Source organism: Mustela lutreola, chromosome 2, assembly GCF_030435805.1.
Source record: "Mustela lutreola isolate mMusLut2 chromosome 2, mMusLut2.pri, whole genome shotgun sequence".
In the NCBI taxonomy this organism is placed as follows: domain Eukaryota; kingdom Metazoa; phylum Chordata; class Mammalia; order Carnivora; family Mustelidae; genus Mustela; species Mustela lutreola.
In genome coordinates this window covers 155,162,453-155,175,722 of record NC_081291.1, presented here as the reverse complement: position 1 = coordinate 155,175,722, position 13,270 = coordinate 155,162,453, and the positions used below count along the sequence as shown (strand labels likewise).

At 40.5% G+C, this 13,270-nt stretch overlaps 1 protein-coding gene and 1 pseudogene across 2 annotated transcripts in view; one reads left to right on the top strand and one right to left on the bottom strand.

The window, feature by feature from the left end:
• Positions 1-13,270, bottom strand: part of SLC9A9 (solute carrier family 9 member A9) — a 695,514-nt gene that overhangs the window by 92,774 nt on the left and 589,470 nt on the right. For both annotated transcript variants that reach the window (XM_059163846.1, XM_059163845.1), the window contains one exon: positions 7,961-8,036. In XM_059163846.1, the coding sequence (XP_059019829.1) occupies positions 7,961-8,036 (76 nt within the window). The remainder of the gene's footprint in view (positions 1-7,960; positions 8,037-13,270) is intronic.
• Positions 8,701-9,241, top strand: LOC131825043 (peptidyl-prolyl cis-trans isomerase A-like; annotated as a pseudogene).

Here is a 13,270-nt window from a genome sequence, read left to right as displayed (position 1 = left end):
TTTCATATCATTTGCTTAAAATAAAGATGAAATGAAAAAACATTCTCACTAATAGGAATATTACTAAAACTCTTAAAGAAGAAAAGGCAAAACAAATTAAGGATGTCACTACTCTTGCAGAATCCTAAGATTATTGCAGAAAACTCAGTTATCATCTCCAGACCCACAACTTATTCTCCTTGGGGGTCCAATATTTTTGGGCAACAATTCACCAAGTCATACTTGTTGTCAATTCTCAGGCATCCAGAAGAGTTTTAGTCCAGTTATGGAACACTGCAGTATATTTAGTTTATACAATCTTGAGAAAACTACTATTTAACTGTCTTAATCGTGTTTTGGCTCTGAGAGGTAAATGGAAAAGTTACCATTGGTAAAAAACTGTTTACTAACTCATCAACTTTTCTCATAGATTTAGCCAAAAGAGAAGATAGGTCATGAAAACACAAGGATCCAGCAAGCTAGTGTTTTAGTGAATTTTAATTTCTTTCTAATTAGGTGCTATGTCAAAGGCTATCTACAGGGTCTTTCTACACCAACACATACAAGAATAAGGATGACTAAAAGCCAAGCTGAACAGCCAATGGATGGGAATGGTAACTGCACTGCTGCGTCCTCACAGTCAGCTTCTCAGGGGGAAGCAGTTACCATGCAGAGTCTTTAGAAAGCTGATTACTTACATTTCCAATATTTTGAAATCTGCTTTCTGAAATGCCTAGGGGAGTTATCTGGCTACATTTTGCAAAGTGAGGGTTATAAATGATTTTTTTTTACAGCTTCCCTACGGAGTGTCTTCCCCCCAACCCCCCAGCTCCTCCCTTCCATTCCACCAGTTAAGCTCTGGTGTTGCCAGGGTCTCTTCTTCCTACACTAAGGTCCACATGCCATTTGAAGGGGGTTTAGGGGTCATGACTCATTTTAATGAGGTAAATTAGCAAGACTTCATGAGGGTCAACGGTATCAACCGTGTTTGCTGCTGGGCCCTCAGAACCTAGTATATTGTCTGGCACTGGCACATAGTAGGCACGAAATAAAACTGACTAAAGGATATCTTACTTGCACCCTCTCCTAGCCCTCCTTCTTGCTGCTGGACATGAAACACGCCCTGCCTCCAAACTAGTGAGGCTTTTGATAAACCACCAAAGAAGCTGTCATATAAAACTATCAACCGTATGCCGGGTGCACACTTAAAACAGTAACATCGCACATATACTGATGTCTACCAAAACTCAGTGGATGGACCACCAGGACTGGGACCCCTGGATTCTTTGGCTGGACACAGACTGTTCTTTGTTGATTAGGAATGCTAGCTCCAAGTCCATCAGTAACCCTGGATGTGCCTTTTCCCTCCTTTGGGCTCTGTTGTCTCATTTATAAAACAGGGATCATAGAGCTAACGGTCCTTTTTCCTCTGAGAGTTTTTTGCGAAGTAAACTCAAGTCATTCACAAGGCCACAGTCCTACCCCAATAAATAATTCATGGATGCGTCTGCTAGTCAGAATAAGTAAAACTGCAATGCAGTGATTATCATTTAAAATGGAAATTGCTGTTCACAATATTCATACCTACGATTTAAAATAAGTTTGACTGTGTGGGATATAATGAATTCTGTCAAGTTTTAGGAGGGGAAGGGTTTCCCCCCCCCCTACTATCCCCCCCCCCCCAACGATAATGCCATTCCATTTAAATCCATTAAATACTTGGTTCCAAGTGTCATTTTGAATGATTCCCATGTTTGTGTTTACTTTCCTGGAATGCAGCCCCAGCCTTCACACTTCAGTAGAGAAGGGGGTCTGGTATCTGCCATTTTCCCTGCCAGACTCTTTAATGGAAAACTCCAGAGCTGCAGCATCCACACTTCTGCCATGGGCCTTTCATTTTGCTGGTAATACCTCAGTGCACTCTTCATTCTAAACCAGTGATGGGAAGGAAATCTCCATCCACGTGGCTTTATGTAATTCCGTGACTGTGTCAACTCGCCAATCCATTGTTATTCTTATGCTTTCTTACACTTATGTAAAATGTTGGCAGCCACATAATAACTTCTTATTTTCAGTTGATGTTGGTATACAGGAAGTGCTAAAAATGATTTTGGCTGCCCTTTTTATTTTGGAAAAGGTCATTCTTATCCCGCGCCATTCACATTTGTAAGACTAATATCTACACATGCTTAAGGACTAATACATACACATCTCTTAAGGAGAGAGATGATAAATGAGAGAATGGAAAGAGACTGTAGGAGGCAGACAGCTGAGCAGGATCATTTGTCACGTAGGAATCAGGCCACCTAAGCTGCCATGCCAGCTGTATCACTGTGGATCTGAGCAAGTCATTTTATCTGACGTCTTAGAAATATGAATAAGGGGGTGTCATTTCTGCTTCTCACCTCCTCATTAGAAGAGATCATCAGTGAGGATGATAGAGGGCTCTAAAATTTTGAGCTCTGTATACTAATAAAATCAACACACAATTGATGAGATAAGTTATATTCAAAGTCATCCAGACAGAGAATGGTTTCTAAGCCTGATTCAGGCTTGCCCAGAACAGATCAGGTTAATTAAATCAGGAAGGATGACTCAACCATAGGAAGGTGGTTAGTGAAGAAAGAAAGATGCAAGTCTGCTGGGGTGGCTGTCCCTGCCTAGGGAGAGGGACGCTGAGCCTTGGGGGTGGATGTTCTTTTGGTGCCAAATGGTAGTCTGGGTGAAAACACTAGAACTGGGCGCCTGGGTGGCTCAGTGGGTTAAGCCACTGCCTTCGGCTCAGGTCATGATCTCAGGGTCCTGGGATCGAGTCCCGCATCGGGCTCTCTGCTCAGCAGGGAGTCTGCTTCCTCCTCTCTCTCTCTCTGCCTGCCTCTGCCTATTTGTGATCTCTCTCTGTTGAATAAATAAATAAAATCTTAAAAAAAAAAAAAAAGAAAACACTAGAACTATACATTCTGTCTTGCTCTGCTTTCAAATTCACTTCAAATAATTATTTGGATTTTCCTGCTACATCATTGTCTAGTATGAAAGTGCCCTGAATAGAAAATATTGCTTATTGGCTTGCTTCATTCATTCATTCATCCATTCATCCATCTGTCTACCCATTCATTTGTTCAATAAATATTTACTGAATATTCACTATGTGCCAGGCACACCAGTGAATGAGAGCAGACTCACATCCTTGTTCTAAGAAAGCACATATCTGGGTTGGAGGAGACCATTTAAACAAATAAATAAGCTGCATATTGTGTCAGATGGTGGGAAGTGTTATGGGGAAAAATGAAGCAAATGAGGGCTGAGGGAGCGTTCTTGCGGGGACTGTTAATTTAAAGACCGAGCCAAGACGATCTCACCGGTCAACTGAAGGAAAGAGGTGAAGGAAGGAGGCAAGTGAATGTCTGAGGGGACAACATCCCAAGCGGTGGGAAGAGTCAGTGCAAAGGCCTGGAAGTGGGGATAAGCTTGTTGTATTTCAGGAAGGCCAGCGTGGCTGGGGCAGATCAGCCAGGGGGTGAGAGTAGAAGATGGATAAAGAGTGCCATGAGAGGCCAGACTGTGACTCGAACCTTCTCATGAAGAAAGGATATTCCATGATTTAGGAATTTCGTGTCTGGTTGATACTTGTACCTCCTTTGAGCTTGGCTGAGGCATACTCATCCTTCTGAACCTATACCATTCTTGGAGTCTTTGGCATGTTTAAAAATGTGAGGACCTGACTCAGAAACCTGGGGACTCATTTATGGTGGTGTTCTTAGTGTGACCAACCAGGACTCCTAACTTTATCATTCCATGTATCTTCAACAGGTGTTTGAGATGTGAGCTCTGTACTACATAATGTAAGCAGTCATAATAGTCATTGCTTTAACAGTGACTTTATGAACATATCAAGATGGGGTTTTATGTGTAAAGTGAGGGATATACTCAATACAGAGTTATCAGTGATATGGTTCATTTGAGTTTATTTATGGACTTTACATTGAGAGATCTGGGCTTGAATCAGGGAACTGACACTACCTATAAAACCTTAACAAAGTTCTTCAGGTTCTCTGAGACTTTGTTTCTTCCATCTCAAAGTGGGTGGTTGTAAAATGAAATAAAACAAAAAGGGTGGTGAGGAGGATTGAGTGAAACGATGTCCCCGAAGGCAAAGCATCAGTGGTCAGTAACATAGTTTCCCTTCTCTCCCCTTCTCAATTGCTCCTTTGCACTGCATGACTCAGAACTGCTGCCCACATGGAATCACAATGACATCTTAATGAACCCTCAATTTTGGCACCATAGGCTTCCAACAAGGCTCTTGAACAACAGAGCCCAGGTTGTTTCAGGAAAGGCCCACACAATCAGCAATGCATCTGGGTTGCATCATACATAGTCTCTAGCCCCTCCCAACCTCCCACAGAGCTGTGGAGGTAAAATGAAATTATAAATGTAAAGCATTCAACACAGTACTTGAGCCATTATTCATTGAATGTTAATTTTTATTATTTTTATTTCCCCATAGTTTTGGGGAAAATGTTATAGAAATGTATATGTGTCTTAATTATGTTATGGAAAAATAAAAAAACAAAACTGTCCAAGCAACAGTGGCTTGTTTTATTGATACCAACAGTGAACTAAGATGGTCTTTCTAGGGTCTCAATTTGGGGCCTAAATTGAATGCAAATTGAGTACTGTGATGCTTGGTTTTATGTGTCTACCCAGTAGTTGGCTGGTCTACCTAATTATTCAGTAGGTGTGACACCATCTTGTCACCAATCAGTTGACTTTAAGGAGATAATCCCAGTAATGTAGGTGGGCCTCATCCAGTCAGTTGGGTGACCTTAAGAGCAAAACTGAGGTTTCCTTAAGGGAGAAAGAATTCTGCCTCAAGACTGCAGCATCAACCCCTGCTTGTGAGTTTCCAGACTGAGAGCCTGTCCTACAGATGCTGCACTTGCATAAAGCCAATTCCTTGGAATAAATCTATATAAGCTTATGTGTATGGGTATGCCTAGCTATGCATGTGTGTGTGTGTGTGTGTGTGTGCGCGCATGTGTGTGTACTCCTCCTGGTTCTGTTTCCCTTGCCCTGGAGAATCCTGACTGACATAGGTGCACACGGAGGCTTATTTATTCTTCTTTTCCTTCTGTCAGTAATGCTTTATGATGCCTCATTTGCATGATGCAATTTTACGGAAATGAAACTCGAACAGCCTCGAACTGCATAGTCAGTTTTTTCAGCTTTGTAACAACTTCTTTTGGGCCCGGGCCAGGAAACCTGACCCTGAGGTGGGGATCATCCCTACACTACTGGTGACTGGAGCAGCCTACCTAGGCAGTTCGAGGGGCACATAGGTGGGCTCTAGGCGAACAGCAGAAAGAACACAAAAGCCAAGTGGATAATTTGTCTCTGGAAATACAGGTATATCAAGACATCACAAAGTAGAAATGGGTTGGCTTGCTACTCTCTGGGTATGAATTCAGAGCATAACTGGGATATAAAACTTTGTGGTCTAAGTGAAAATATATTTGTGCAGTGATGGTAGCACAAAATTTCTAGAATGAATGCACAGGAGGACAGATTACCATGAGAAGAGATATTACTGACAGGGTAAATCTGCTTTCATTTTTTTGCAAGTCTGTCCATAATCATATGGAAAGAAAGCCCTGGTGAAAAGTGAGACAAAAACTATGATATCATCTGAATTTAGTGTCACTGCTCTAAGCTAAAAATTTGGGTGACTTTCCACTTTCCTTTTTGGTTTCCAAGTTATTTTTTCACTTTTACTCCCTTTCCTCCTTATAAAGCATTCCTCACAGCATTGTCAGAGTTTGAGCAAAAACATTTTTCATCTCATTTCTGATTTGCCATTTTGTGTTATTATGATTTATAATAAGACATACAGATTTGGTCTTTCACAGAGCTCCTAAAACCTCAGAATTTCCCAAGTAATGAGAGCAACAAAAGTATCCTTTGTTATGTTAATGAGTGGCCTTCGGAACCTACCCAAGATGGGAGCTGCTTGCCAGGAGCACCAACCTGTGACTTGAGGGCTGGAAATTTCTTCCCCCCACCCTCATATTCCTCTGGGAAAGGAGAGGGGCTAGAGATGGAGTTCAATCACCAATAGCCAATGACTTAATCAATCATGCCCATATAATGAAGCCTCCATAAAACCCCTAAGGACTGGGTTCAGAATGCTTTCTGGTTTGTGAACATGTGGAGATTTGGGCAGAGTGGTGCACTTTGAGAGGACATGAAAGCTAGATGACCTTTCCCACATACCTTGCCCTGTGCATCTCTTATTCTTCTATAATAAATTATTGATCTAGTAATAAAACATTTCCCTGAGTTCTGTGAGCCACTCCTCCAGAGAGGAGGTCATGAGAACCTCCAGTCTATAGCCAGTGGGTCAGACACATGAGTAACAACTTTGGGAGCTTGCAAATTAGATCCAGGAACCCAAAAAAGACATTTTCTTACTGTATATCTTTCATAATAAAGCAGCCTTTGTGTACTTTCCAGTCAAATTTTTGTAACTTACCAAAATTTGGTTAGCAGATACTTAAAGCAATGGCAGGAGAAAATTGTGTTTCTAGATGAGAAATCAACCTGGAACGTAAAGCAGCACGACCTGCGAAGAACCAGTTTCCCTTAGAGAGACCAGGAAGGTTATGCGCAGTTAATGAGATACCAGAACCTCCAAGAGGTAGTTAATGACCAAGAGGCAGGGCTTTAAAGGCAGTGGAAACCTACGTGTCCAAAAAGGCTCAAGACTGAACAAGGAGAGATATCCGTCCATAGATAGCAGGGCTGTGGGAAAACAAAACCGTAGGCTCCCAACCCCTCTACCTTCCACAGGTCCATTTTGTAATTCTTGGAATGCTCTACCTCTGCAGAATTTCTCTTTAAAGGCTCACCTGTTTTCCTTTGGCTTATCTCAGCAATCTTCAACTGGCTTCTCTTCAGTCTCATTTAATTTTTTTTCTTACATAGCCATTCCTCCCAATTTGCCTTCCTTTCCTTCCTACTGTGAATTTCCTGTATTTCTCTTGCCTCCTCTCCCCTTCCCATTTTACCTCTTCTTCACCTTATTCATGGAATTTCTTTTCACTGTTCTTAATTCTTCCTCTCCCACTGATCTGTTGTGGTTTTAATCATTGCTTTGGTGCTTTAAAATCACCCAGTGACTGACATTTTCTCCCCGAAAGGAGGAAGATTTGTGAGTGTGGAAAACTAATTACAAAGACCCAACACATTCAATTTTCAGCATGGTTCTTTCCTTTCTTCCGTGGTGCTTTTGCTTGGCATTAGAGATGGACCACTTACTGCCCCTCACAATGGCAAAGCCTTTCAGGCCTGATTTCTCAGCCATGTCATTCACATGGCAAGGTGTATCTGAGCCATTATGTTTACCCTGATTGGTAGAATTTTAAAACTGGCCTTCACTAGGAAGAGCTTACTCTAATCTGCCTAGAAAATAAAGTAATGTTATTTTATAATGAGGTGATCAGAATCATTCTTCTTCTCAGACCATTCACTCCCTTTGTCCTCAGCCTCACTTCATTTTTTTACAGCATGAAACAAGAGCACACACATGGGTTTCTTGGAGAAAGGTGAAGGATTTTTATGCAGTTACCTTGGCCAACTCTACCAGAAGTAAGATCTTTGCAAAGGGAAGAATAGTAAAATTAGAAAAATAGACCAGTCCTTAAGACTGTAAGATTTTTATCATCTGGTATTTAGGAAATGTTAGATTGCCATGAATACACCAAATTCACTGGACCTTGAGAGATTTCGTGTTAGCTCTTCATAACACTTAAGTATGGACTATGCATTTTTTTTTTTTTTTTTTTTTTTGATAAATTTGGTCATGAATTCACTTTACCTTTCTGTGTTGCTTGACGAGCAGGAGCATACAGCTCAGTGACTAAGTGCCTGAAGTTCATCTCTGCTGGGCAGCAGGATCTGGGAGATCAACATTATCAAAGGATACTTGTGATCAAAGCTGTACCACATTCTGAAGAGCCAAGCACTCTCTGTTTTGGTTGTGTTTTTATCCAAGTTATTTGCTTCCTGGAGAAAGACAATAGAAAAAGGTATCAGATCCATAATCAATATAAAATATTGATTTATGTAGTCAGCATTAGTATAGAATATATTTATATATTTTCACTATAAAATACATGTTAAATCAAATTAAATTTAACCACATTTAAAAAAACCAACTTTCTAGGTAATAGGCATTTTTATCTAAATGGCAAAGCAGCTGCCAAGCAAATTAGCTCATAGATGTTGCCAAGTAGATGAGACTCATGTGGCATAATTCAACATTTACTTTTCTTCATAATCCCTGTTTTATTAAACGGCTAAGAAATGCCACTTTTTTGACATCAATAAAAGTGATATTTCTGTCAGATTGCTGTTGCATGATTTTTGCTGTTTACTTCTGTCAAATTTGGATGGTATTTATTTATGACTTACCAAAAGGTCAAGTCTAAAGGGATAATAATAGTCCAATAATTGTTAAGCTAGTTTTCATTCATTTTATTTTGCTCCCTGCCACAGGCTATGCTTAATTTTTTATGTCTTTTGATATCTTTCTCTTTTTAAGAGTCTTGAAATAAATATTATTTATAGAAAGCCTGTAATAATTAAACACGTTTTCTAATTTTTTTTTTTTCCTGAAAGAGCTAAAGTGGAAGGGAGGAAGATAAGGAATTAAAAGAGAAAGCATTCAGCCTTGCTGACATCACTGCCCCAGAGCCGCCTGAGTCATCAACCATGGTCAAGCTTACTGTGTTCTTTGACACCATCATGGATGGCAAGCCTTTGAGCCCTGTCTCTTCCAAGCTGTTTGCAGACAAAGTGTTAAGACAGTGGAGAACTTTCATGCTCTGAGCACTGGAGAGAAAGGATGTGATTATAAAGATTCCTGCTTTGACAGGATTATTCTAGGATTTCTGTGTTAGTGTGGTGACCTCACACACCATCATGGAACTGGGGGCAGGTCCATCTCTAGGGACAAAGTTTATGATGAGGATTTCATCCTGAAGCACATGGGTCTGGGCATCCTGTCCGTGGCAAATGCTGGATGCAACCCAAACAGTTCCCAGTTTCTCATCTGCACGGCCAGGATGGAGTAGTTGGCTAGTTGGCATGTGATCTTTGGCAAAGTGAAAGAGGACATGAATATTGTGGAAGCATGGATGGGTTTGGGTTTAGGAATGGAAAGACCAGCAAGAGGATCACCATTGCTGACTGTGGACAAATCTAATACATTTGACTTGTGTGTTATCTTATCTACCAGACCATTCTTTCTGTAGCCCAAGAAAGCACCACTTCACCCCGATCTGCTCAAAATAGCCTTTGTGATCTCACTGTAGGTCTATGGTTCCATATTTTCCTTATTCCCCTCCAAGAGCTAGATTGCAGAGTTAAGTTCATGATTATGAAGTAAAAACTAAACAACAACAACAAAAAAGAAGAAGAGAAAGCATTTGATGTGTATTTATCTGAGAGTAGAGGATGAACTGTGAGAAAAAAGGAAAGAAGGTGAAAAATTTGTGACTCTTACAGACAGATGATAATGAGCATTGCAGTGTGGTCAGGAGGAGATCCAGTGGCATTTTTACTTCTTTTGTGTGCCCCATTTTGCGAATCAAGAAAGGAGAATTCTAGGATTCATTCGGTAGTAACTTTCCTCATCATTAAAAGCATTTATATATCTGTACACAGACTTCATTGCTTTGTTTGGGCTCACAGTCTCCATTCCCAAATTGTAACATTTGTTCACAGCCTAGTAACAATGTGAACGCTCTCAGAAATTACCATGTGGAAGACAAGGCAATCCTCTGGCTGCTCTGGAGATAGCCCTTACATGAACCCAGGTGGATTTGCTTTCATTTTATTTTATTTACTTTTTCCTCCATTCCCAGACAATTGCATTGATGGCTAATGATCAAGAGCTCTGTTCTGCTCTCTGAAACACATGTTATCAGCAGATACTATAGTTCCAGCCCCCACAAATACAATGGAAATACAAGAAAGCAAAATGTAAGAAAGCAAAAGTCTGTATCCTTTGTCTAAAATGGCTGAAGTAGAGAGACTCACAATAAAATTAAAACCTATTCTGGAAGCTCTTCTCATTGGTTGTTTTAAGATCCCGGACTTTAAACCTTGTATAGTTTCCTGAATGGTGTTCCTAGAATGCCACTGTCCTACTTGGTGTTGATGGAAATTTTGTGCTCATCATTCAGGAAACAATGCTTTGGATAGTGTTGGAAATGTTTCTTAAAAACAGGACTTCTAAAAACAAAACAAAACAAAACAAAAAAAACAGGACTTCTCAGAGCCTTTCATTTATAAATGAGCATTGTAAAATCTTTAAGAGGGACCACTGTGGGACATATGTGATCTTTTCATGGATGTTAAGTTTTAAAAATTTGTTTTCTGATAGGCCTGAGTACCATGCCTTGTTATCTAGAGCTAGAATTTATTCATCGCATTTGCCCAAAAAGGAAACCAGAGTGTCAGTTCAATTTCTGTCCTTCCCTGAACCTTTCTCTAGCCATTTTTATTCCAACAAAGGTGTCAGGTTTGTAAGATCACTGCCACACATAGTGTTCTCTTTATTATTTTTTAACATCTGCAAGTTGTTTCTGCAGGCACAGATTGTTGGGGCTCAAGCTGGCAGAATAAAACCGCTCACCCCAAACCAAACAACTTGGAAAAACTTTGGACCAGCAGTGGGAGTTGCGCCCCCCCGCCCCTTTTCTTTTTTGAAGAATGAAAAGCTTACAAAATCTTATCCATCAGCAGGCACAGGGAGTTTTTGATAGCTGATAACATCCACCGATGACAAGATAGTCATTGAAGAAAATGGAGAGAAAGTACTGTAAGCAAATTCATGTTTTGGTTTTGTTGTTTGTTTTTAAATAAAGGTGTGTGGTGGTGAGCTTGGCTGGCAGTCAGGGGTCTGGGGGTCCAGGTCCAGCACGCTCTCTGTCCTGCTGAATGACTCTGAGAACGGCAGTCCCGAGCTACTGAACACTCATGAATTCCTAGGCAGCATGGTAGTCACAGTCGTTAACTTTTTCAGTCATTGCTTTTCAGTTTTCAAAACATTCTAGCCAGGTGGTCATGTTATATCCAATTTACAGATGAGGACCTAGAGAGGCTCAGAGAAGGGATGAGGGGAGCCCAAAGTCTCGGGCTAGCAAGCGACAGAGTGGGAACTTGAACGTAAGACTACGGGACTCCAAAGAGGAGGTTTTATTTCTGTGAATTATCTCACTTAGTCTTTAAACTCTGAAGAACACAGGCATTGTATAAGTTACTGGGTTGAAGTTTCTTTGTCTGCAAAATGAATTGAGGAAATTGGAACTAGTTGGACTCCAAGGTCTTAATTTTATGGAAAACATTGTATTTTTTTATTAATGAAACAACAACAAAAACAGCTGACACTTCTTGAATACTCACCATGTGCCAGACACTATTTCAAGTGCTTTTCATGTATTAATTCTTCTAATAACTATAAAAGTTTGATAAAGTGTGTTCTATTATTATTCCTATGTGACAGATGAGGAAACTGAGGCACAGGGAGGCTTCCAAGCATGTTTGTCACCCCTCAGCAGCCAAGATTCCGCTCATCTGGATGGGGTCCCAGCATATAAATGGGGAGCCATCTAAGGCAAAGAAACCTCTGAACAGGGAGATGAGGTCAGGATTTTGGGGTGATCTTATAGGTTGAGACAGAGCAGCTACCTGCACCCCAAAACATAATGAAAATGCATGACTGCCACCATCTGGGTAAAGTGTGATGGCTGTAAAAAGTGTCCCTACAGAAACTCAATGTCTGTGTAAGGAATTTCTCTAGACTCCTGGATCTGGGTTTCAAGGGTTTTCCAAGGTCTTAGAAGCCTTCTCTGCCCTTCTTTCCCCTTTCCAGATCATTTGTATTTTATTTCCTGAGGGGAATATACCAGAACCCACAAGCACTCATGAAAGATCTTATACTCTATTTGTGGCAAAACTTTCAGAAATATTTTTTTGACAGCTGATAAGAGCAACACATATTAGGTAGCACTTCGGAAAAATTTTAACAAAGGTAATCTTTTTTCAAACTTTATTTTATTTGGGACATTGGAGATGTTATTCATTTTACTAGTTTGTAAGGAAACAGACCGGGTTTTAATTAGAATAAAACACAGACCATGTTTTCCCAGGTGAGGGAAATGCCGCTGATGACCCAGCATTGACTTTTCTGCTGATCCTAGATAAAATTTTCCGTGGGTATCTTAAATATCTGTTGGCCCCATTCTGGATCTGTTCATTTATTTCTCTGAAGTTATTGATGACTTAATAACTCGGTTATGAAAGGCCATCAATAAATGAGTAGAAATAAATGAGTTAGTCTACTGTGTGCTCTGCCTGTTCACTGGGGGTTGAAGATAAATGTGCCAAGGGAAGGCCAGCCTTTGCATTCACCCTGGAACAGGGAAGGTATCTGATGAGGCAGCACAGAGGGCAAGGCTCTGGGAGGGTCCAGATGGGCAGAGGGCAGCAGGTAGCTTTAATTTACCTAGATTATTCTGAAACAGAGATCAACTCACACCCAAGGACAATGGATGGGAGTGATTGTTAGAAGCAGAATATGGAGCTTGATGGTATTTTCTTTGTTACTAGCAGTATTTCTTTTCTTTTGAGTTCCTTCATCCTAGAGGGGAAGTGGTGTGCATGTTGGAACACACAGATGATTCAGAAACTGAAAACCAAGATTTGAGTTCTGACTCTCCCATTTACCATTTAATAACAATACACTTATCAACTCTGAGCCTCATGTTTCACACTGTAAATGGGAACTGGAGATTCAAGAACATTGAATCTTAACTTTTATTTGCCCTTGATACTCCTAAGAAGCAGAGCGTTTGATATATGTGCAATTTCTGGTTCCTTTATTAGCTTCTATTTCTGGGAAAAGGTAAAAGTGACTGGGACATTTGATATCTTTCTTTTTCCTCCCTAAACAAAGGAATAGACCAGAGGTTGGGAAGTGACTGAGCACAGTAAGGAGTGAGTCCTTATCTTTTAAGTGACCCCCTGGCCCTTAGCACAACCCCAGAGAGGGAGCAATAGGAAAATTAGGAAGGGACTCTTTGTTTTATGCTTATTTGGACCCCTGGGAGAAAACAAAAGGCTCAGGCCAGAAATCTGTGCAAACCAGACACTGAAGCAAGAAGGGACTGTTTGTTGTATTAACCTTAATGAAAAAGAACTAAGCAAATGCAAATATACTCCTCTATCA